The sequence below is a fragment of the Carcharhinus amblyrhynchos genome, chromosome 5, assembly GCF_965287045.1.
Source record: "Carcharhinus amblyrhynchos chromosome 5, sCarAmb.v2.hapA, whole genome shotgun sequence".
Lineage (NCBI taxonomy): Eukaryota > Metazoa > Chordata > Chondrichthyes > Carcharhiniformes > Carcharhinidae > Carcharhinus > Carcharhinus amblyrhynchos.
Genome location: NC_137328.1, coordinates 128,155,859 through 128,181,101, shown reverse-complemented (window position 1 = coordinate 128,181,101; position 25,243 = coordinate 128,155,859). Strand labels below are relative to the sequence as shown.

Below are 25,243 nucleotides of genomic sequence, written 5' to 3'. Positions count from 1 at the left end.
GCCACTGCTTTCTAAATGCTCTGCTATAAGGTCCTTGATAATGGATTTGAGAATTTTCCCCACTACCGATGTTAAGCTTCCTGGTCTATAATTCCCCGTTTTCTCTCTATCTTTTTTGAACATTGGAGTAACATTCGCTACCCTTCAATCTACAGAGACTGTTCCAGAGTCTATAGAATCCTGGAAGATGACCACCAATGCATCCACTATTTGTAGATCCTTAAGTACTCTGGGATGTAGATTATCAGGCCCTGGGGATTTATCAGTGAAAAAGTGGTAGCACTGCTCCCTGTGTCTGTGTGGGTTTCCACCGGGTGCTCCAGTTTCCTCCCACAGTCCGAATGACGTGCTGGTTAGGTGCATTGACCCAAACAGGTGCTGGACTGTGGCAAACTAGGGGATTTTCACAGTACTTTAATTGCAGCGTTAATGTAAGCCTTACTTGTGACTAATAAACTTATTTATCTACCTTCAATCCCAGTATCATTTCTCGATTAATATTGATCTCCCTCAGTTCTTCCCTCGCACTAAATCTTGTATTCTCCAAAATTTCTGGCATATGATTTATGTCCTTTTTTGTGAAGACAGAACCAAAGTATGTATTCTGTTGCTCGGCCATTTCTCTGTCCCCTATTATTATCAGTAATATATAATGTGAACAGTTGGGGTCCTGGCACAGAACCCTGCAAAACCCCACTAGTCACTAACTACCAATCAGAAAAGGACCCATTTACACCAACTCTTTGCTTCCTATTTGCTAACCAGCTTTCTATCCATCTCCAGACATTACCCGCAATCCCTGTGCTTTAACTTTACACAGTAGTCTGTTATGTGAGACCTTGTTGAAAGCTTTCTGAAACCACATCCACTGGTTCTCCTCGGTCAACTCTGCTAGTTACAACCTCAAAAAATTCCAACAGATTCGTCAAGCATGATTTCCCTTTTGTAAATCCATGCTGACTTTGCCTGATTATACCACTGCCTTCCAAATGTTGAGCTATGAAATCCTTGAAAATGGACTACAACTTCCCCAATAGCTCAAGGCAGCACGGTGATACAGTGGTTAGCACTGCAAGGAACCTGGGTTCAATTCTGGCCTCAGGTGACTGTGTGGAGTCTGTATGTTCTCCACATGTCTGTGTGGGTTTCCTCCGGGTGCTCTGGTTTCCCCCCACAGTCCAAAGATGTGTGGGTTAGGTTGATTGGCCACATTAAATTGACCCTAGTGTCAGGGGAATTAACAGGGTAAATGTGTGGGATTATGGTCGGTACAGGCTCGATGAGCCAAATGGCCTCCTGCTGGACTGTAGGAATTCTATGAGTGCCGACATTAGACTCACTAGTATGCCACAGTCTGGCGCCTGTTCGGGTCAATGCAAACATAGAACATAGAACGTAGATCACTACAGCACAAACAGGCCCTTCGGCCCACAAGTTGCGCCGATCGCATCTATACCTACCAAGCCATAGACCTATCTATAACCCCCAATCCCATTAGATCCCATGTACTCATCCAGAAGTCTTTTAAAAGACCCCAGCGAGTTTGCCTTCACCACCACCGACGGCAGCCGATTCCATTCACTCACCACCCTCTGAGTGAAAAACTTACCCCTAACATCTCCTCTGTACTTGCTTCCCTGCACCTTCAATCTGTGTCCTCTCGTAGCGACCATTTCAGCCTGGGGAAATAGCCTCTGAGAATCCACCCTATCTATTCCTCTCAACATCTTATAAACCTCTATCAGGTCGCCTCTCAACCTTTGTCTCTCCAGGGAGAAGAGTCCCAGCTCCCTCAACCTATCTTCATAAGGCATGCCTCCCAATCCAGGCAACATCCTTGTAAATCTCCTCTGCACCCTGTCAATAGCTTCCACATCCTTCCTGTAGTGAGGCGACCAGAACTGCGCACAGTACTCCAAGTGGGGTCTGACAAGGGTCTTAGAAAGTTGCAGCATTACCTCCTGACTCCTAAACTCAATCCCACGATTAATGAAGGCCAGTACACCATACGCCTTCTTGACCACATCCTCCACCTGCGAGGCCGATTTGAGTGTCCTATGGACCCAGACCCCAAGATCCTTCTGCTCTTCAACACATCTAAGACTCCTACCCTTGATATTGTATTCCTTCATCCCATTGGTCCTGCCAAAATGGACCACTACACATTTATCTGTGTTGAAGTCCATCTGCCACTTCTCCGCCCAGTCTTGCATCCTATCTATGTCCCACTGCGACTTCTGACATCCCTCCAGACTATCCACAACACCACCAACCTTCGTATTGTCGGCGAACTTACTAACCCATCCCTCCACTTCCTCATCCAGGTCATTTATGAAAATGACAAACAGCAAGGGTCCTAGAACAGATCCCTGGGGCACTCCACTGGTGACCGACCTCCATGCAGAAAAAGACCCATCCACAACCACTCTCTGCCTTCTGCAGGCAAGCCAGTCCTAGATCCACAAGGCCAAAGCCCCCTGGATCCCATGCCTTCTCACCTTCTCAAGAAGTCTTGCATGGGGGACCTTATCAAATGCCTTGCTGAAGTCCATGTAAACCACGTCCACTGCTCTTCCTTCGTCAGTGTGTTCAGTCACATTCTCAAAGAACTCAACTAGGCTCGTAAGGCACAATCTGCCCTTGACAAAGCCGTGCTGACTATTCCTGATCATTCTAAATTTCTCTAAATGCTCATAAATCTTGTCCCTCAGAATCCTCTCCATCAGCTTACCAACCACTGAGGTCAGACTCACCGGTCGGTAATTTCCTGGGCTATCCCTGTTCCCTTTCTTGAAAATAGGAACCACATCTGCAATCCTCCAATCCTCCAGAACCTCTCCCGTCTCCATCGACGACGCAAAGATCATCACCAGGGGTTCAGCAGTCACTTCCCTCACCTCCCTCAGTAACCTGGGGCACATCCCATCCGGTCCTGGTGACTTGTCTATCTTGATAGAGTTTAAAAGTTCTAACACATCCTCTTCCTTAACATCCACATACTCAATCTTTTCAGACTGCCGCAAACCTGTAGTACAACCTTCCAGATCACTTTCCACCGTGAATACCGAGGCAAAGTACTCATTACGCACCTCAGCCATTTCTTCGGTTCCACACAGACTTTTCCCCCTTCACCTTTCATAGGTCCTATCCCTTATCTTCTCATCCTTTTACTCTTCACATATTTGTAGAAGGCCTTGGGGTTCTCCTTAATCTTACCTGCCTAGGCCTTCTCATGACCCCTTCTGGTTCTCCTAATTTCCTTTTTAAGCTCCTTTCTACAAGCCTTATACTCCTCTAGATCCTTAACATCTCTTAGCCCTCTGAACCTTTTATACACCTTTCTTTTCTCCCTGACTAGGTTCGCCACAACCTTCGTGCACCACGGTTCCTGCGCCCTACCAAAACCTCCTTGTCTCATCGGAACGTTATCATGCAGAGCTCCACTCAAACATTCCTTGAATATCTGCCACCTTCCTTGTGTACTTTTCCCCAAGAACGCCTCCTTCCAGTTTGTTCATCCAATTATCTGCCTGATGTCTTCATATTTCCCCTTACTCCAGACAAACCCCTTCCTAGCCTGCCTGATCCTATCTCTTTCAAATGCTATCGTGAAGGAGATAGAATTATGATCTCCATCCCCAAGATGCTCTCCTACCGAGAGATCCCACACCTGTCCTGGTTCATTAGCCAGCACCAGGTCAAGTACAGCCTCTCCTCTCGTAGGCTTATCCACGTGCTGTGTCAAGAAACCCTCCTGAACACACCTAACAAACTCCTCCCCATCCAAATCCCTTACCCTTGGGATATTCCAGTCGATGTTTGGGAAATTCGTCTCCCATCACGACAACTTTGTTACTACTACATCTCTCCAGGATCTGTGACCCGATCTGCACCTCAACTTCCCTGTCGCTATTGGGCAGCCTATAGGAAACACCCAGCAAAGTTATCGACCCGTTGCTGTTCCTAACTTCCACCCACAGAGACTCTGCAGACAGTCCCTCCACACCATCCTCCTTCTCTGCAGCCATGACACTGTCCCTGATCAACAGTGCCACTCCACCACCTCTTTTGCCCCCAACCCTGTCCTTCCTGAAGCATCTGAATCCTGGCACCTGAAGTATCCAGTCCTGTCCCTGAGACATCCAAGTCTCTGTAATGGCCACCACATCACATTCCCAAGCAGCAATCCACGCCCTAAGCTCATCTACCTTATTTACTACACTCCTGGCATTAAAATAGACACACCTCAGCCCCTCAGTCTCCACCACCCGTCTAACCTCCCTCTCATACTGTCTACAGTCCTTCCCTACCCGGGAGCTAACCTCCTTGGTCTCAGTCTCCTCATCTCTGTTCCCTCCCCCCAACCTTTCTAGTTTAAAGTCCCCCCAGTAGCCCTAGCCAGTCTTCCCACCAAGATATTGGTCCCCCTGGGATTTAAGTGCCACCCGTCTTTACTGTACAGGTCACACCTGCCCCTAAAGAGGTCCCAATGATCAGGAACCGGAATCCCTGCCCCATGCTCCAGTCCCTCAGTCACGCATTCACCCTCCACCTCATTCCATTCCTGCTCTCACTCTCCCGCGGCGCAGGCAGCAATCCTGAGATTACTCCCTTGGCATTCCTCTTTCTCAGCTGCCTACCCAGTTCCCTATAATCCCTTTTCATGACTGCTTCCCTCTTCCTGCCTATGTCAGCAGTACCTATATGAACCACAACCTGCGGTTCCTCACCCTCCCCTTTCAGGATGTCTGGGACGCGTCCGGAGACATCCCGGATCCCAGCTCCAGGGAGACAAACCACCATCCGCGACTCCCGTCTGCGTCCGCAAACACGCCTATCTGATCGTCTCACTATGGAGTCCCCTATTAGTACTGCCTTGCTGCTCTCTTTCTTAGTTTTTTGAAGTACTGGCTCAGTTCCAGAGAGCTGGCCACCGCTTCCTCCTCCAGATGAGCTGTCCCCCCCAGTAGTACTCAGGCAGGAGTACTTATTTTGAAGTGCAACTAACCAGCACTTCATTCGGACTGTGGGAGGAAACTGGAGGACCCGGTAGAAACCCACACAGACACAGGGAGAATGTGCAAACTCCACACAGACAAAGATCAAGCCGGGAATTGAACCCAGGTCCCTGGCACTGTGAGGTAACAGTGCTACCACTGTGTCACCTTCCAACATACTTTCTGGCTCACTTGTTTTACTTTTGAGCTTCTGGGGATTCCCTTGAATGTTTGTATAAGGATGTGCATGTTATTGGTGTTTTTCTCTTTTAATCCACTGGTGCTTCGGTCCAACTTGTTGTCCAACAAGGGACATACACACGATGGGTCGAACGAGGGCTGCTTTTGGATGTTTCAAGAGTAGCCTAGTGCTTCACGTCATTAGTGTAAGCTTAAACTGGACCAGATGCTAGGCAACATGACAGCTCAGTGACTATCACTGTTTGCTGTGCAGATACATGATTTGGGCCAGTGTCTGTGGGAGTTTGCGCATTCTCCCCGTGCTTGCGTGGGTTTTCTCCGGGTGCTCTGGTTTCCTCCCACACGATGTGGATATGCCGGCGTTGGACTGGGGTAAACGCAGTAAAAAGTCTGACAACACCAGGTTTTAGTCCAACCGATTTATTTGATAGTAAACTCACAAGCTTTCAGGTTAGTCCCTTCGTCAGGTGAATGGAGAGTTCTGGCCTCAGTACTTACTGTACTGTCTGGAGACAATACACATCTCTTTAACCTGTGATCAGTGCTCCTTCCACACACATTGTCAGCCACTTCAGGACTTGAACAGCAGGTTAGGTGTAAAGATTCGCATTCTAATCAGTAATCTCTAAACTGTCTGTGCTTTATATGCTCTGTCTGAGGCCAGAACTCTCCATTCACCTGACAAAGGGACTAACCCAAAAGCTTGTGAGTTTACTATCAAATAAATCGGTTGGACTAAAACCTGGTGTTGTCAGACTTTTTACTGTGTTCCTCCCACACCCCAAAGATGTGCTCTTAGGCTGATTGTGTAACAAATTGTCCCTAAGTTAGTCTTCCCTCAATGTGGAATGCCATAAGCATAGACAAGGGTCATGGGTGGAGAGGGGACTCATAATGATAAAATGGCAGCATGGGCTCGTTGGGCCGAAGGGCCTGTTTCTCAGGCTGTGTTGTTCTTTGTTCTTTGTTCTTTGTCACTGATAAATCCCCAGGGCCTGATAATCTACATCCCAGAGTCTAATCAAAAAGAAGAAAGAGACATCCATGAGGTACAAGCAGCTAAAAACAGACGAAGCACTGGAGGAATACAGAGAAGGTAGAAAATAACTCAAACAGGGAGTTACAAAATGTCCTCGGCAGACAGGATTAAGGAGAATCCCAAGGCATTTATACATATATTAGGAACAAGAGGGTGGCCAGAGAAAGAGTTGGACCTCTCAAGAACAAAGGAGGGGAATTATGCTTAGAACCCAAGGAAGTTGGTGAGATCCGAAATGAATACTTTGCATTGGCATTCACAAAGGAGAAGTACACATTGATTGGTAGTGTCTCAGAGGAATGTGCAGACCTGTTAGAACAAATCACAATTACAAGGGAGGAAGTTTTAGGTGTTTAGGAAACATTAAGGTAGACAAATTCCCAGGGTCAGATGGCATCTGTCCTAGATTACTGAGAGAGACAAGAGATGAAATTGCTGGGCCTCTAACAGAAATCTTTGTTTCTTCACTGGACACAGGTGAGGTCCCAGAGGACTGCAGGTTAGCAAATGTGGTCCTGTTATTTAAGAAGGGTAGCAAGGATAACCCAGGTAATTATAGGCCGGTGAGTTTGACGTCGATGGTAGGGAAATTGTTGGAGATGATTCTTAGAGATAGGATCTATACACATTTAGAACTGAATCGTCTCATTAGCGACAGACAACATGGTTTTGTACAAGGGAGGTCATGCCTCACAAATTTGGTTGAGTTTTTTGAGGAGGTGACAAAAATGATTGACGAGGGAAGGGCCATGGATGTCATCTACATGGATTTTAGTAAAGCATTTAATAAGATTCCCTCATGGCAAACTGGTGCAAAAGGTTAAATCTCACGGGATCAAAGGTGAACTAGCTAGATGGGTACAAAACTGGCTTGGCCATAGAAAACAGAGGGTAGCAGCGGAGGAGTGTTTTTCTGATTGAACATAAGAACATAAGAAATAGGAGCAGGAGTAGGCCATCTAACTGTTTGAGCTTGCCCCGCCATTCAATAAGATCATGGCTGATCTGAAGTGGATCAGTTCCACTTTCCCGCTTTCTCCCCATAACCCTTAATTCCCCTGTCAGAAACCTATCTACCCATGACTTAAATATATTCAGCGAGGTAGCCTCCACCACTTCAACGGGCAGAGAATTCCAGAGATTCACCACCCTTACAGTGAAGAAGTTCCTCCTCAACTCTGATCTAAACTGCACCCCCCCGCCCCCCCTTATCTTGAGGCTGTGTCCTCTAGTCCTGCTATCCTTTCTAAGCGGGAAGGATCTCTCTACCTCTACCCTATCCATCCCCTTCACTATCTGATACGTCTCTATAAGATCCCCCCTCTTCCTTCTAAACTCCAATGAGTACAGACCCAGTCTATTTAGTCTCTCTTCATAGGCCAACCCCCTCATCTCTGGTATCAGCCTAGTGAACCTTCTCTGCACTCCCTCCAAGGCCAAAATATCCTTGTGCAAGTGCGGCGACCAAAACTGCACACAGTACTCCAGCTGCGGCCTCACCAGTGCCCTGTACAGTTGCAGCAAGACCTCCCTGCTTTAATATTCTATCCCCCTCACTATAAAGGCCAGCATCCCATTCGCCTTCTTGATCACCTGCTGCACCTGCAGACTGGGTTTTTGCGACTCATGCACAAGGACCCCCAGGTCCCTCTGCACCAGAGCATGCTGCAGCTTTTTGCCTTTTAAATAATAATCCAATCAAATGATTGGAGGTCTATGACTAGTGGTGTTCCACAGGGCTCTGTACTGGGACCTCTGCTGTTTGTGATATATATAAATGATTTGGAAGAATATGTAGCTGGTGTGATTAGTAAGTTTCTGGATGACACAAAGGCTGCTAGAGTTGTGGATAGTGATGAACATTGTCAGAGAACACAACAGAGTATAGACAGGCTGGAAAAATGGGCGGAGGTGGAATTTAGAACATAGAACATAGAACACTACAGCACAAACAGGCCCTTCGGCCCACAAGTTGCACCGATCATACCCCTACCTACTAGGCTTACCTATGGTCCTTGCGCATGAGTCGCAAAAACCCAGCTTGCAGGTGCAGCAGGTGGTCAGGAAGGCGAATGGGATGCTGGCCTTCATAGCGAGGGGGATTGAATATAAAAGTAGGGAGGTCTTGCTGCAGCTGTATAGGGCATTGGTGAGGCCGCAGCTGGAGTGCTGTGTGCAGTTTTGGGTGCCGCACCTGCGCAAGGATATTTTGGCCCTGGAGGGAGTGCAGAGGAGGTTTACTAGGCTGATACCGGAGTTGAGGGGATTGAGCTATGAGGAGAGGCTGAATAAACTAGGCTTGTACTCGTTAGAGTTTAGAAGAATGAGGGGAGATCTCATTGAGACGTATAAGATGATGAATGGGATGGATAGGATAGAGGTGGAGAGACTCTTCCCGCTCAAAAAAGACAGTAGGACTAGGGGGCACAGCCTCAAGATAAAGGGGAGGCGGTTTAGAACGGAGTTGAGGAGGAACTTCTTCACTCAAAGGGTGGTGAATCTCTGGAATTCTCTGCCCGTTGAAGTGGTGGAGGCTGCCTCGCTAAATATTTTTAAGAAGCGGGTTGATGGGTTCTTGATAAGAGAGGGGATTAAGGGTTATGGGGAGAGGGCGGGAAAGTGGAACTGAGCCACGACAGATCAGCCATGATCTTATTGAATGGCGGGGCAGGCTCGAAGGGCTAGATGGCCTACTCCTGCTCCTATTTCTTATATTCTTATGTTCTTATGTTCTTATAACCCTTACTCCTATTAAATCCCATGTACTCATCCAAAAGTCTCTTAAAAGACCCTATCGAATTTGCCTCCACCATCACTGACAGCAGCCAATTCCACTCACCCACCACCCTCTGAGTGAAAAACTTACCCCGACATTTCCTCTGTACCTACTCCCCGGCATCTTAAACCTGTGTCCTCTCGTAGCAACCGTTTCAGCCCCAGAAAATAGCCTCTGAGAATCCACCCGATCTATACCTCTCAACATTTTATAAACCTCTATCAGATCACCTCTCATCCTTCATCTCTCCAAGGAGAAAAGACAGAGCTCGCTCAACCTATCCTCATAAAGCATGCCACCCAATCCAGGCAATATTCTTGTGAATCTCCTCTGTACCCTTTCAATAGCTTCCACATCCCTCCTGTAATGAGGCAACCAGAACTGAGCACAGTACTCCAAGTGGGGTCTGACTAGGGTCTTAGAAAGTTGCAGCATTATCTCCCGACTCCTAAACTCAATCCTTCGATTGATGAAGGCCAGTACACCATACGCCTTCTTAACCACATCCTCTACCTGCGAGGCCGATTTGAGAGTCCTTTGGACCCGCACCCCAAGGTCCTTCTGATCCTCTACACTGCTAAGAGTCTTAACCTTGATATTGTATTCCTTCATCTCATTTGACCTGCCAAAATGGACCACTACACATTTATCCGCGTTGAAGTCCATCTGCCACTTCTCCGCCCAGTCCTGCATCCTATCTATGTCTCGCTGCAACTTCTGACATCCCTCCAAACTATCCACAATACCACCAACCTTTGTGTCATCGGCAAACTTACCAACCCATCCCTCCACTTCCACATCTAGGTCATTTATGAAAATCATAAATAGCAAGGGTCCTAGAACAGATCCCTGGGGCATTCCACTAGTGACCGACCTCCATGCAGAAAAAGACCCATCCGCAACCACTCTCTGCCTTCTGCAGGCAAGCCAGTTCTGGATCACAAGGCAACAGCCCCTTGGATCCCATTCCCTCTCACTTTCTCAAGAAGTCTTGCATGGGGGACCTTATCGAATGCCTAGCTGAAGTCCATATAAACCACATCTACCGCTCTTCCTTCGTTAATGTGTTCAGTCACATTTTCAAAAAACTCAACCAGGCTCATAAGGCACGACCTGCCCTTGACAAAGCCATGCTGACCACTTTTGAGCATACTAAACTTCTCTAAATGTTCATAAATCCTGTCCTTCAGGATCTTCTCCATTAGCTTACCAACCACTGAGGTTAGACTCACCGGTCGGTAATTTCCCGGGCTATCCCTGTTCCCTTTCTTGAATATAGGAACCACATCCGCAATCCTCCAATCCTCCGGAACCTCTCCCGTCTCCATTGACGACACAAAGGTCGTCACCAGGGGCTCTGCAATCTCTTCCCTCATCTCCCACAGTAACCTGGGGTACATCCCATCCGGTCCTGGCGACTTATCTATCTTGATGCTATTCAAAATTTAATTTTAAAATCTATTTTAAAATTTAATCCTGATAAATGCAAAGTGATACATTTTGGTAGATCTAATGCAGGGGGGAGCTATACAATAAATGGCAGAACCATCAGGAGTGTAGACACACAGAGGGATCTGGATGCGCAAGTGCACAGATCCTTAAAGGTGGCAACAGTGGTGGAAAAGGTGGTGACAAAAGCATATGGCATGCTTGCCTTTATTGGACGGGGCACAGAGTATAAAAGTTGGCGTATGATATTGCAGTTATATAGAATGTTGGTTGGACCACGTTTGGAATACTGCGTCCAGCTCTGGTCGCCACACTACCAGACAGACGTGGAGGCTTTGGAGAGAGTACAGAAAAGGTTTACTAGGATGTTGCCTAGTATGGAGGGTTTTAGCTATAAGTTGAGATTGAGTAAACTCAAGTTGTTCTCCCTGGAAAGACAGAGGTTGAGGGGTGACCTAACAGAGGTTTATAAAATTATGAAGGGCATAGACAGTGAACATTTGGAAACTTCTTCCCAGGTCAAACACAAGGGGTCACAAGTTCAAGGTAAGGGGGGCAAGGTTCAATACAGAGATGTGGGGGATGTATTTTACACAGAGGATGGTGGGGCCCTGGAATGCAAGGTGGTTGAGACAAACACACTAAGATCATTTAAGACTTATCTAGATAGCCACATGAACAGAATGGGAATAGAGGGATACAAACGGATGGTCTAGTTAGGACCATATGATCGGTACAGGCTTGGAGGGCTGAAGGGCCTGTTCCTGTGCTGTATTGTTCTTTGATCTTTGTTCTTTGTTCTAGTCTATAGTTCCCAGTTTTCTCTCTACCTCCCTTTTTGAATTGCAGGCTTACATTAGCTACCTTCCAATCTGTAGGAACCAGCCCAAAGTCCAAAGAATTTTGGAAAATAAAGCTCATGGAATGCAATTTTACATTACCTATGTGATTTTTCATGCATTGCACAGGGGAAAGGGACAGAGGAATAGAACATTTTTAGCAAATAGCCATTGAAGGGTGGGATAAAAGGCTCCCATGGCATAAGCACTTTCAATTTATTTACAGCTTTGCTGCTGTCTACTTGAGAAATCTGCCAGATTTCCTTTCTATTGCTGTAGCCTTCTAAGCCTTCCTAGTTGTACTTAAGAATCTCATGTTCTCTGGAAGCTTTGTCTGAGGATTGCAACTTCAGCAGCTCCTGATGAAGGAGCAGTGCCCTGAAAGCTCGTGCTACCAAATGAACTGGTTGGACTTTAACCTGGTGGTGTGAAACTTCTTACCGTGCTTACCCAAGTCCAATGCCGGCATGTCCACATCATGGCTTCTCTGAAGAGGAAGAGAGAGACTTGAGGGAGAGGAAACCAGGTGAACACAGGCAGCTTCCCAGGGAGAGACCTTTGGGAGGAGCGATTTGGCTTAGCAGAAAAGACAAGGCAATAGAATCCACAGGAGATGCCCTAACCTACAGGCAGCATTCCAACTACTTCCAATTGACCAAGGTTCAGTGCTGAGGAAGGTTTGGCCTCTGTAGGGACACTCTGACAATAATATGCCAGATGATTAGGTGAGAAATTTCTTTACCTGTGTGGGCAGACATTCTATGTCAGTCATAGTGGCCCCCAACCTCTATTCCATTGTTCTTTCCAGAGGCCAGTGGAGATCTGTGTGGTGTGTCTCACCCACTGAGACTCCCTTCAGACAATCCCCCTCATTTTTTCACTACTGGACAGAGGAGGCAGCTAGTGGAGAGAGCCAAGGGAACCATGGCTGGGTTTGCTGCAGGAGCGGAGATTTCCCATCCTGCTGCAGGAACGGAGATTTCCCATCCTGCTGCAGGAACGGAGATTTCCCGTCTCACTGCAGGAACGGAGGTTTCCCGTCCCGCTGCAGGAACGGAGATTCCCCGTCTCGCTGCAGGAACGGAGATTTCCCGTCTCGCTGCAGGAACGGAGGTTTCCCGTCCCGCTGCAGGAACGGAGATTTCCCGTCCCGCTGCAGGAACGGAGATTTCCCGTCTCGCTGCAGGAACGGAGATTTCCCGTCCCGCTGCAGGAACGGAGATTTCCCGCCCCGCTGCAGGAACGGAGATTTCCCGTCCCGCTGCAGGAACGGAGATTTCCCGTCCCGCTGCAGGAACGGAGATTCCCCGTCCCGCTGCAGGAACGGAGATTCCCCGTCCCGCTGCAGGAACGGAGATTTCCCGTCCCGCTGCAGGAACGGAGATTTCCCGTCTCGCTGCAGGAACGGAGATTCCCCGTCCCGCTGCAGGAACGGAGATTCCCCGTCCCGCTGCAGGAACGGAGATTTCCCGTCCCGCTGCAGGAACGGAGATTTCCCGTCCCGCTGCAGGAATGGAGATTCCCCGTCCCGCTGCAGGAACGGAGATTCCCCGTCCCGCTGCAGGAACGGAGATTCCCCGTCCCGCTGCAGGAACGGAGATTCCCCGCCCCGCTGCAGGAACGGAGATTCCCCGTCCCGCTGCAGGAACGGAGATTCCCCGCCCCGCTGCAGGAACGGAGATTCCCCGTCCCGCTGCAGGAACGGAGATTCCCCGTCCCGCTGCAGGAACGGAGATTTCCCGTCCCGCTGCAGGAACGGAGATTTCCCGCCCCGCTGCAGGAACGGAGATTTCCCACCCCGCTGCAGGAACAGAGATTTCCCGTCCCGCTGCAGGAACGGAGATTTGGCTGGGCACAAAATTCCCCAACCTTGCCGTGGCAGGAGGGTTGGATAATCAGCTGGTAAGATTACCAAATGGGAGGCTTTTAAAACTCTGATAGCAAGAGTCCTGGGCAGTGAATCTGTGGAATTCCCTGGCCAGTGAAGCAGTTGAGGCCAACTCATTGAATGTTTCTAAGGCAAGGATAGATAGATTTTTGAACAGTAAAGGAACAAGGGTTATGGTGAGCGGGCGGGTAAGTGGAGCTGAGTCCTTGAAAAAATCAACTATGATTTTATTGAATGGTGGAGCAGGCTCACGGAGCAAGGTGGCCTATTCCTGTTCCTAGTTCCTGTGTTCTTATGTAGAGGGCATGAAGTTTAAGGTGAGAGGGGAGAGGTTTAAAAGAGACCTGAGGGGCAATTTCTTCATGCAGAGGGTGATGTGTATGTGGGCTGAGCTGCCAGAGAAAGTAGGTGAAACATGGAAACATAGAAAATTGTGACAGAAATAAGCCATTTGGCCCTTCAGGCCTGCACCCCCATTCCATATGATTAAGGCTGATCATCCACTTTCAGTATCCCACTCCCAATTTCTCTCTGTATCCCTTGATCCCTTCAGGCAGAAGGGTCACGTCCAGCTCCCTCTTGGACATATCTAATGAAATGGCCCCAACAGATACACAACTCTTTGAGTGAAGAAGTTCTTTCTCATCTCAGTCTGGAATGGCTTACCCCTTATTCTTAGACTGTGACCCCTAGTTCTGCGCTTCCCCAACATTGGGAACATTCTTTCCACATCTAGACTGTTCAGTCCTATCAATATAAAGTCCCCAGGACTTCATATTGATTTTAAGAGATCCCTGCCAAGTCAAGTCAATCCAATCTTTCTGCCTGCATGTCAGTCCTACCATTTTGGGAATCAGTCTGGTGAACTTTCGTTGGACTCCCTCAATAGCAAGAATGCCTTTCCTCAGACTAAGAGACCAAATACTCAGGGTGTGGCCTCACCAAAGCCCTGTATAACTGCAGCAAGACATCCTTACTCCCTATACTCAAATCCTCTTGCTATGAAGGCCAGCATGCCATTACCTTTCCTCACTGCCTGCTGTACCTGCATGCCAACCTTCAGCAACTGTTCCACCATGATACCCAGGTCACATTGCACTTCTCCTTTTCCTAAACTCTCCTTTCAGATAATAATCTTCTTTCTTCTTTTTGTCACCAAAGTGGATAACCTCACATTTATCCACATTATATTGCATTTGCCAAGTATTTGCCCACTCAGCCAGCCTGTCCAAGTCACCCTGCAGACTCTAGCACTCTCCTCAAAGTACACACTGCCACCCAGCTTCATGTCGTCTGCAAATTTGGAGATATTGCATTCAATTTCTTCAATTCCTTTAATAAACTTTAAGTCAACTTCATAAGATCTCTGTGATGTATTGTTGATGGAAGAATGAGGAGGTCAAAAATTCCTTGGAAAAATGCCTCTAAAAGGAGTAGAGAAATATAGGGATTTGGTGTACAGGTGCTTAGACTGCTTAAAGTACTGACCATTAAGCTATTGAAGCACTGGGGTTCAGTTTAGAGGAATGGAATTGAGAAACAACGTTAGGTTTAGCCCTCTGAGCACAGGAAATGATCAAACTGAATATCCTTGGTGAATTGTAGGAGAAGCTGGATAAACATGATGGAGAAAGGGATAGGAACATGTTAACGATAGATAAATTAACAGTTCCATTTGGTATACACGGGGATTGCAATTATGGAGACATGGCTGCAGGGTGACCAGGGCTGGGAACTAAATATTCAAGGGAAAGGTGGTGCAGTGGTGTTGTTGGCTAAGGATGAAATCAGTGCAAACGTGAGACAGGATATTGGCTCAGAAAATCAAGCTGTTGGGAAGGTTTTAAACTAATTTGGCAGGGGATGGGACACAGAGGAGATGTACAGTTGGGAACGAGGTCCAGTCAGATATTTAAGAAAAACTAGGTCAGTCCAGCAGGCAGAGAAGACAGGGGCATGATAAGGCACATGGGAGGATTGGAAGGTTAAATTGCATCAATTTTAAAGCAAGGAGCCTGTCTGGTAAGGCAGATAAACATAGTGCATAGATCAGTATTTGGAAACATGTGATATTGTTGCAATCCTTGGTTCAAAGTAGGGCAGGATTGGCAACTCAACATTCCAGGATATAGGGGTTTCAGGCGTGATGATGGGGGGGGCGGTGTGGGGGGGTGGATGTAAGAGAGGAGGGGCATTGCATTATTGATAAAAGAATCACTGCAGTAATGAGGTAGGATGTCTTAGAAGTTATTCAATTGAGGCCATATGGGTAGAGTTTAGGAAAAAAAAGGGCGATGACTTTGCTGGGATTATACTACAGGCCTCCCAGCAGTCAGAGGGAGATAGAGGAGCAGATTCAGGCAAATCACAGAGAGGTGTGAGAGGAATAGAAGAGGAATCTGTGATTCTATGATTCTATTCTATGAATAGGGTTATGGTAAGAGGGGAATATCAACTTTACCAATATTAACCGGGATTGCCTGAGTGCGAAAGGATTAGACGGACTGGAACTTTTAAAATGTATCCCAGAGAGCTTTTAGTGCCAGTGTGTAGATAGTGCTGCTGAGGATGAGGCAGAGTGAGACCCAATCCATAGAATCCCTACAGTGCAGAAGGAGACTATTTGGCCCATCGAGTCTGCACTGACCACAATCCCACCCAGGCCCTATTCCCGTAAACTCACCTATTCAGTCTGACGCTGAGGAGTAATTTAGCATGACCAATCAATCTCACCCGCACATCTTTGCTCTGTGGGAGGAAACTGGAGCACCGTAGAAAACCCACGTAGACATGGGGAGAATGTGCAAACTCCACACAAACAGTGACCTGAGGCTGGAATCGAACCTGAGTCCCTGGCTTTGTGAGGCAATATGCTAATCACTGTGCCGCCCCAATCCCAGGGGATGAGGCCGGGCAAGTGGTCAGAGTGTCAGTGGGCAAGCATTTTGGGATAAGGACCGTAACTCTGTAAAATTCAAAGTTATTCTGGAAAGGGATAAGGATAGACCAGAAAAAACAACCAAGTATCATAATGATACTTGGTTTGTATCAGTGGGTGCGATTCGGATTGGCGGTTGATGACTAGTGGAGTGCCCCAGGGATCGGTGCCGGGGCCTCAACTATTTACCATTTATATAGATGATTTGGAGGAGGGGGCTGAGTGTAGGGTGTCGAAATTTGCTGATGACACCAAGATAAGTGGAAAAGCAAATTGTGCAGAGGGTGTGGAAAGTCTGCAGAGGGATCTAGATAGGCTAAGCGAGTGGGCGAGGACCTGGCAAATGGAGTACAATGTTAGCAAGTGTGAGGTTATCCACTTTGGCAAAAATAATAGTAGGAGGGATTACTATTTAAAGGGCGAAAAGCTGCAGCATGCTACGGTGCAGAGGGACCTGGGGGCCCTTGTGCATGAGTTGCAAAAAGCCAGCCTGCAGGTGCAGCAGGTTATCAGGAAGGCAAATGGGATGCTGGCCTTTATAGCGAGGGGGATTGAGTATAAAAGCAGGGAGGTCTTGCTGCAACTGTACAGGGTACTGGTGAGGCCGCAGCTGGAGTACTGTGTGCAGTTTTGGTCGCCGCACTTGCTCAAGGATATTTTGGCCTTGGAGGGAGTGCAGAGGAGGTTCACTAGGCTGATACTGGAGATGAGGGGGTTGGACCATGAAGAGAGGCTGAATAGACTGGGTCTGTACTCGTTGGAATTTAGAAGGATGAGGGGGGATCTTATAGAGACGTAGAAGATAATGAAGGGGACGGATAGGGTAGAGGTAGAGATTCTTCCCGCTCGGAAAGGACAGCAGGACTAGAGGGCACAGCCTCAAGATAAGGGGGGAGCAGTTTAGAACAGAGTTGAGGAGGAACTTCTTCACTGAAAGGGTGGTGAATCTCTGGAATTCTCTGCCCGTTGATGTGGTGGAGGCTACCTCACTAAATATATTTAAGACACGGGTGGATAGGTTTTTGGTAGGCAAGGGAATTAAGGGTTATAGGGAGAAAGTGGGAAAGTGGAACCAATCCACTTCAGATCAGCCATGATCTTATTGAATGGCGGGGCAGGCTTGAAGGGCTAGATGGCATACTCCTGCTCCTATTTCTTATGTTCTTATGATGGGAAACGCTGTCACTCAGGCAGGCTCCACAATGCAAGCCTTCCATACTCAGTAACTGCATGTCAGTATTGGGAGGTTGGGGGTGGTGGTGGGAGGGGGCAGTGGCTGGACCTAAACACACTGGCAAGCCTTGCTTCAAAGCATTTGGGTGCCACATCACAGTGCACTGAAAAAGCATGTTGGGACCTTCTCCCTACCTCTGAACATATCGGCGGTACATTCCCCGACCTCCCTTTATGCCCCCCCTTCCTGCCCTCTTCCACCAGCATGGGTTGTTGGCATCAGGGTATCAGACCCTCCCTATGGGTCCCCAAGCCTGACCCCCAACGTAAGGCATCCCTGCACAACCCACCCCTCCATCATAGCCCTGCTGCATTACCTCCCACCATAGCCCCCCCAACCCCCATGCCCCACCTCTTTGGCGCTGCCCTGGCACACTAGCAATGCCCAACTGGTACTTGCAGGGTGCCTGGTGAGCATTGATAGTTTGCCACGGGGCACTGCTTGATGGGCACTAGCCAGCACCGGGGCTTCCATATCCTCCAAGCCCCTCCTGGAGTGGCCATCGTGCCAGGTCTTGGCTAATGGAGACCAATGTCACAGAATCATAGAATCCCTACGGTGTAGAAGGAGGCCATTCAGCCCATTGAGTCTGCACCAACCGCAATCCTACTATTCCTGTAACCCCACATATTTACCCTGCTAATCCCCATGAAACAAGGGTCAATTTAGCATGGCCAATCAAGCTAATCCACACAAGTAATACAACAAAGAACAAGAAGCAGAGGAACAGGCCCTTCGGCCCTGCAAGCCTGTGCTGATCATGATACCCTAACGAAACTCAAAAACAAACCTCCTGCCTTTACTCTGTTCATATCCCTCTATTCCCTCCCTATTCAGATGACTCTTAAGTGTTGCTAATGAGCCTGCTTCCACCATCTCCTCTGGCAGGTGTTCAAAGCAGGCACCGACCGCTCTATATGAAAAATTTTGTTTGCACATAGAACATAGAACATTACAGCGCAGAACAGGCCCTTCGGCCCACGATGTTGCGCCGACCAGTTAAAAAAAAAACAACAACAATGACCCACTAACCTAAACCAATCCCTTTTCGTCCATAAACCTGTCCACAGACCTCTTAAACGCCCCCAAACTAGGCGCATTTACAACTGCAGCAGGCAGGGCATTCCAATCCCTCACCACCCTCTGGGTAAAGAACCTACCCCTGACATCTGTCCTATAACTACCCCCCCTTAGTTTAAAGCCATGCCCCCTCGTGCTAGATTTTTCCATCAGAGGAAAAAGGCTATCACTATCCACCCTATCTAAACCTCTAATCATCTTATATGTTTCAATAAGATCCCCTCTTAGCTGCCTTCTTTCCAGCGAAAACAACCCCAAATCCCTCAGCCTCTCCTCATAGGATCTCCCCTCCATACCAGGCAACATCCTGGTAAACCTCCTCTGCACCCTCTCCAAAGCCTCCACATCCTTCCTGTAATGTGGGGACCAGAACTGCACACAATACTCCAAGTGCGGCCGCACCAGAGTTGTGTACAGTTGCAACATAACGCTACGACTCCTAAATTCAATCCCCCTACCAATAAACGCCAAGACACTGTATGCCTTCTTAACAACCTTATCTACTTGATTCCCAACTTTCAGGGATCTATGTACACATACACCTAGATCCCTCTGCTCCTCCACATTATTCAAAGTCTTCCCGTTAGCCCTATACTCAACACATCTGTTATTCCTATTTCCCTTAAACTTTTCCCTTAAACATTTCCCTTAAACTTTCCCTCTCTTATCTTGAACCTGTGTCCCTTAGTAATTGACTCTTCTACTTTAAGAAAATGTCTCTGACTATCCACCCTATCTATGCCTCTCATAATTTTGTAGACCTCTATCAGGTCTCCCCTTAGCCTTTGCCTTTCCAGTGAAAACAATCCTAGTTTTTTCAACCAAGGTGTAAGTCTCACATCTGTGGTGGGTAAATTATTGGAAGGCATTTTGAGAGGCAGGATCTAATGCATTTAGAGATGCAAGGACTGATCAGGGACAGTCAGCATGGCTTTGTGAGTGGAAAATCATGTCTCACAAATGTAATTGAGTTTTTTGAAGGGGTAACCAAGAAGGTAGATGAGGGTAGTGCAATTGATGTTGTCTACATGGACTTTAGCAAGGCCTTTGACAAGGTGCCGCATAGTAGGTTGTTGCATAAGGTTAAATCTCACGGGATCCAGGGTGAGGTATCTAAATGGATACAAAACTGGCTTCTTGACAGAAGGCAGAGGATGGTTGTAGAGAGTTGTTTTTCAAACTGGAGGCCTGTGACCAGCGGTGTGCCTCAGGGATCAGTGCTGGGCCCACTGTTCTTTGTCATTTATATTAATGATTTGGATGAGAATATAGGGTGCATGGTTAGTAAGTTTGCAGATGACACTAAGATTGGTGGCATAGTAGACAGTGAAGAAAATTATCTCCTGTTGCAACAGGATCTTGATCAATTGGGCCAGAGGGCTGAAGAATGGCAGATGGAGTTTAATTTAGACAAATGGGAGGTGATGCATTTTGGTAGATCGAACCAGGGCAGGGCTTACTCAGTTAATGGCAGGGCATTGGAGAGAGTTAAGGAACAAAGAGATCTAGGGGTACAGGTTCATAGCTCCTTGAAAGTGGAATCACAGGTGGACAGAGTGGTGAAGAAGGCATTCGGCATGCTTGGTTTCATTGATCAGAACATTGCATACAGGAGTTGGGACGTCTTGTTGAAGTTGTACAAGACATTGGTAAGGCCACACTTGGAATACTGTGTGCAATTCTGGTTACCCTATTATAGAAAGGATATTATTAAACTAGAAAGAGTACAGATAAGATTTATAGGATGCTACCGGGACTTAATGGATTGAGTTATAAGGAGAGGCTGGATAGACTGGGACTTTTTTCTCTGGAGCATAGATGGCTGAGGGGTGATCTTATAGAGGTCCATAAAATAATGAGGGACACAGGTCAGCTAGATAGTCAATATCTTTTCCCAAAGGTAGGAGAGTCTAAAACTAGAGGGCATAGGTTTAAGGTGAGAGGGGAGAGATATAAAAGTGTCCAGAGGGGCAATTTTTTCACACAGAGGGTGGTGAGTGTCTGGAACAAGCTGCCAGAGGTAGTAGTAGAGGCGGGTACAATTTTATCTTTTAAAAAGCATTTAGACAGTTACACGGGTACGATGGGTATAGAGGGATATGGGCCAGATGCAGGCAGTTGGGATTAGCTTAGGGGTTTAAAAAAAAGGGCAGCATGGACATGTCGGGCCGAAGGACCTGCTTCTATGCAGTAAACCTCTCTGACTCTGTGACTCTATGGCCTGTTTCCATTCTATAAATACGTTGTATAGACATACGCACAGAAACCAATCCACAGCAATGATCAGAGTGATGTCATCTGTTGGAAGTCCCACCGATGTCAGCACGATCACCATGGTAACCAGGCCTGCCTGCGGGATGCCAGCAGCACCAATACTGGCAGCTGTGGCAGTGATGCTGGTGTTAAGAGAAAAACAAAGGCATAAATATATTTGCAGAACACTCAAAGTTAAATCCGACAGCACTATAAAATGAAACAAAGTCAAACAGTTGTGGAAAAGGGGAATCTTCCCAAGGGAAAGACCCAAGATGTAAGAGTATCAAATATCAATGATGTATTAAACTTCTCTCCACAATCACAGGGCGGTGAATTTCAAAGGAAAGGAAAAATTTGCACAGTCATTAGATGATTCAAGCATATCACATGGTCAGTTTTCTGTAACAACACTCCCAAATTCACCCCACTGATCCATTTGCTTCCCATTGCCCTGTATCAGTCCCAAACTACCCTGCCCCAATCCCATCACATTGCTCTTTATCAATTCCAAATTCATCCTCTGTCCTAATCCCTCCCATTGCCTTGTATCAGTCCCAAACTGACTCGGGAGATAATGCTGCAGCTGTATAAGACCCTGGTCAGACCCCACTTGGAGTACTGTGCTCAGTTCTGGTCACCTCATTACAGGAAAGATGTGGAAGCCATAGAAAGGGTGCAGAGGAGATTCACAAGCATGTTGCCTGGATTGGGTGGCATGTCTTATGAGGATAGGTTGAGGGAGCTTCGTCCTTTCTCCCTGGAGAGACGAAGGTTGAGAGGCGACCTGGTAGAGGTTTATAAAATGTTGAGAGGTAGAGATCAGGTGAATTCTCAGAGACTTTTTCCCGGGGCTGAAATGGCTGCCATAACAGGACACAGGTTTAAGGTGCTGGGGAGCAGGTACAGAGGAGATGTCAGGGGTAAGTTTTTCACTCAGAGGGTGGTGGGTGAGTGGTATCGGCTACCATCAGTGGTGGTGGAGGCAAATTCGTTACGGTCTTTTAAGAGACTTTTGGATGAGTACTTGGGACTTAGTAAGATAGAGGGTTATAGGTAAGCCTAGTAAGTAGGGACATGTTCGGCACAATTTGTGGGCCGAAGGGCCTGTTTGTGCTATAGTGTTCTATGTTTCTATGTTTCAAACTAAAATCACTACACTGCCCACGCTCTCCCCAGAGTCCTATATCAATCCCAAATCATTCCAACTGTCTTACTTACTCTCTATTACCCTGTATCAATTCCAAACTAGTCCCACTGCCTGCTCTCTCTCCAAAACCCTGTATCAATCCCAAAAATAATTCACTGCCCTAATCACTTCCCAAGAAACTGTATCAATCCCAAACAAATCCCTTTGGCCCATGCAATCTCCATAGTCCTGTGTAAATCCCAAACTATTATCACTGCACTGTCCAAAGAGCCCTGTATCAATCTATAAAGTAATCCCAGTGCCCACTTTCCTCATAGCCCCATATCAATCTCCAAATGAATCAAACTTCCTCTGTGCTCTTTCCAGTATCTAGCCCAGTATCCGTCCCAAAATAATGCAACATGTCACTCACTCATAGCTCTCCTTCAATCCCAAACTGATGCCATTACCTCACTCTCTCCCCAAAACCCTGAATCAATCTGTAACTAATCCCACTGTTCCGACCTCTCCCCAAGACCCTGTATCAATCTGTAACTAATTTCACTGTTCCACATTTTCTCTACAAGCCTGTATCAATCCCAAACTAATCCCACTGGCCCGCTCTCTCCCCATAGCCCTGCATCAATCCCAAACTAATCCCATTGCCCCGCTCTCTCCCCATAGCCCTGTATCAATCACCAAACTAATCCCACTGGCCCCGCTCTCTCCCCATAGCCCTGTATCAATCCCCAAACTAATCCCACTGCCCCCGCTCTCTCCCCATAGCCCTGTATCAATCCCCAAACTAATCCCACTGCCCTACTCTCTCCCCATAGCCCTGTATCAATCCCCAAACTAATCCCACTGCCCCGCTCTCTCCCCATAGCTCTGTATCAATCCCCAAACTAATCCCACTGCCCTACTCTCTCCCCATAGCTCTGTATCAATCACCAAACTAATCCCACTGCCCCCACTCTCTCCCCATAGCCCTGTATCAATCCCCAAACTAATTCCGCTGCCCCGCTCTCTCCCCATAGCCCTGTATCAATCCCCAAACTAATCCCACTGCCCCGCTCTCTCCCTATCGCCCTGCATCAATCCCAAACTAATCCCACTGCCCCCGCTCTCTCCCCATAGCCCTGTATCAATCCCCAAACTAATCCCACTGCCCCCGCTCTCTCCCCATAGCCCTGTATCAATCCCCAAACTAATCCCACTGCCATACTCTCTCCCCATAGCCCTGTATCAATCCCCAAACTAATCCGACTGCCCCACTCGCTCCCTATAGTCCTCTGTCAATCCCAAACTTATCGTACTGCCCTGCTGTCTCCCAAACACAAGAAATCAAAGTGGAATGGCCACTAGGTCCTTCAAGCTGCCCTGCCTTTCTCTATGAGTGGAATTGGCTGCCATCGGTGGTGGTAGAGGCGAACTCGCTGGGGTCTTTGAAAAGACTTCTGGATGAGTACATGGGAGTTAATGGGATTGGGAGTTATAGATAGTTCTGTGGCCTGGTAGGTATGGATATGATCGGTGCAACTTGTGGGCCGAAGGGCCTGTTTGTGCTGTTGTGTTCTATGTTTTATGTTCTATGCAGTAAGAAGTCTGACAACACCAGGTTTAAGTCGAACCGATTTATTTGATAGTAAACTCGCAAGCTTTCGAGGTTAACCTCTTCGTCAGGTTCTGGCCAGAACTCTCCATTCACCTGACGAAGAGGCTAACCTCGAAAGCTTGTGAGTTTACAATCAAATAAATCGGTTCGACTTAAACCTGGCGTTGTCAGACTTCTTACTGTGTTTACCCCAGTCCAACGCCGGCACCTCCACATCATGACTACTATGTTCTATGATCATGGCTGATCTATGTTGGCCTCAGCTCTTTTTGTGTGCCTTTTCCCGTCACCCTTCATTCCTCAATCTATCAAATATTTATCCACCTCCATTTTAAATAATGATCCAGCCTCCACCATCCTTCGGGGCAGAAAATTCCAAAGATTCACCATCCTCTGCGAGAAGGAATTTCTACGCACCTTAGTTTTAAATGATCAGCTCTTTATCGTGTAGCTCTGTCCCCTTGTTCAAGATTCTCCCACCAATGAAAACAAATAATCCTCTACCCTGTCAGGCACCCTCAGCATCATATATGTTTGAATAAGGTCACTCCTCACTCTTCTAAACTCCAAGGAATACAGACCCAGACGATTGAGTCTCTCTTGTTTGGAATTCCAGAATTAGTCTGGTGAATCTCCTTTGGACTGCCTCCAATGTTATTTTATCCTGTTCAAGATAAGGGGACCAAAAATGTGCACAGTATTCCAGGTCAAACCTCGTCAACATTCTGTACAATCGCAACAAAACCTCCCTATTTTTAAACTCCAACCCATTTGTGATAAAGGTTGCTTGCCTTTGTAATTACTTGTTGGGCCTGCTTGCTAGCTTTCTGTGATGCATGCACTAGAATACCTAGATCCCTCTATACTTCATTCACCTGTTTTCTCCCTCCATTTGAATAATATTTGCCTTTTAATTCCTTCTATTAAAAGTGATAACCTCACAGTTCCCCACATTAAGCTCCATTTGCCAGGTTTTCACCCAATCTATCTATATCCTTTTGCAGAATCACACTATCCTCATCACAGCCTACCCTTCCACCAGTTTCATATCATTGGCAAATTTGGAAACCTTACACATTCTGTTCCTTCCTCCATTGTAAACAGTGAACAATTGTGGGCCAAGAACTGATCCCTGTGGTACTCATAAGCCATAAGACATAGGAGCAGAATTGAGCCACTTAGCCCATTGAGTCTGCTCTGCCATTCAATCATGGCTGATATTTTTCTTATCCCCATTCTCCTGCTTTTTCCCCATAACCCCTGATCCCCTTATTAATTAAGAACCTAGGTATCTCTGTCTTAAAGACACTCAATGACCTGGCCTCCACAGCCTTCTACTCCAATAGTTACATCTTTCCACTCTGAAAAGGACTCATTTATTACAACTCTGTTTTCTATTTGTCGGCCAGTTTTCAATCCGTGCTAACACACTTGCTCCAGTTCCATGGGCTTTTACTTGATGTACCAGCTTCTTATGGGGCACCTTGTCAACTGTCTTTTGGGCATGTTAATTCACTACATCTACAGGTTCCCCTCTATCTGTTCTCCCTATTTCATTCCCAAAGAATTTGAGCAAATTTGTCAAACATGATTTACCTTTAATAAAACCATGTTGACCAGGTTTGATCATATTCGGTTTTCCAAAATGATTAACTACTTCCTTTTTGATTATTGACTCCAGCATCTTGTCAATAATAGATGTTAAACTATACTGACATATAGTTACCTCCCTCTGCTTTTCTCCCTTGTTGAACAAAGTGTCACATTGGCTCTTTTCAAATCTTCTGGTAGCATTCCAGAATTCA

At 47.1% G+C, this 25,243-nt stretch overlaps 1 protein-coding gene across 4 annotated transcripts in view; it reads right to left on the bottom strand.

Moving 5' to 3' along the window:
* The window catches only part of LOC145343526 (excitatory amino acid transporter 1-like), a 139,936-nt gene that overhangs the window by 6,997 nt on the left and 107,696 nt on the right, over window positions 1–25,243 (bottom strand). For 3 of the 4 annotated variants that reach the window (XM_080189777.1, XM_080189780.1, XM_080189779.1), the window contains one exon: window positions 20,703–20,837. The exons of the other annotated variant lie outside the window; for it this stretch is intronic. In XM_080189777.1, coding sequence (XP_080045903.1) covers window positions 20,703–20,837 — 135 coding nt within the window. The remainder of the gene's footprint in view (window positions 1–20,702; window positions 20,838–25,243) is intronic. 4 annotated transcript variants of the gene reach the window in all.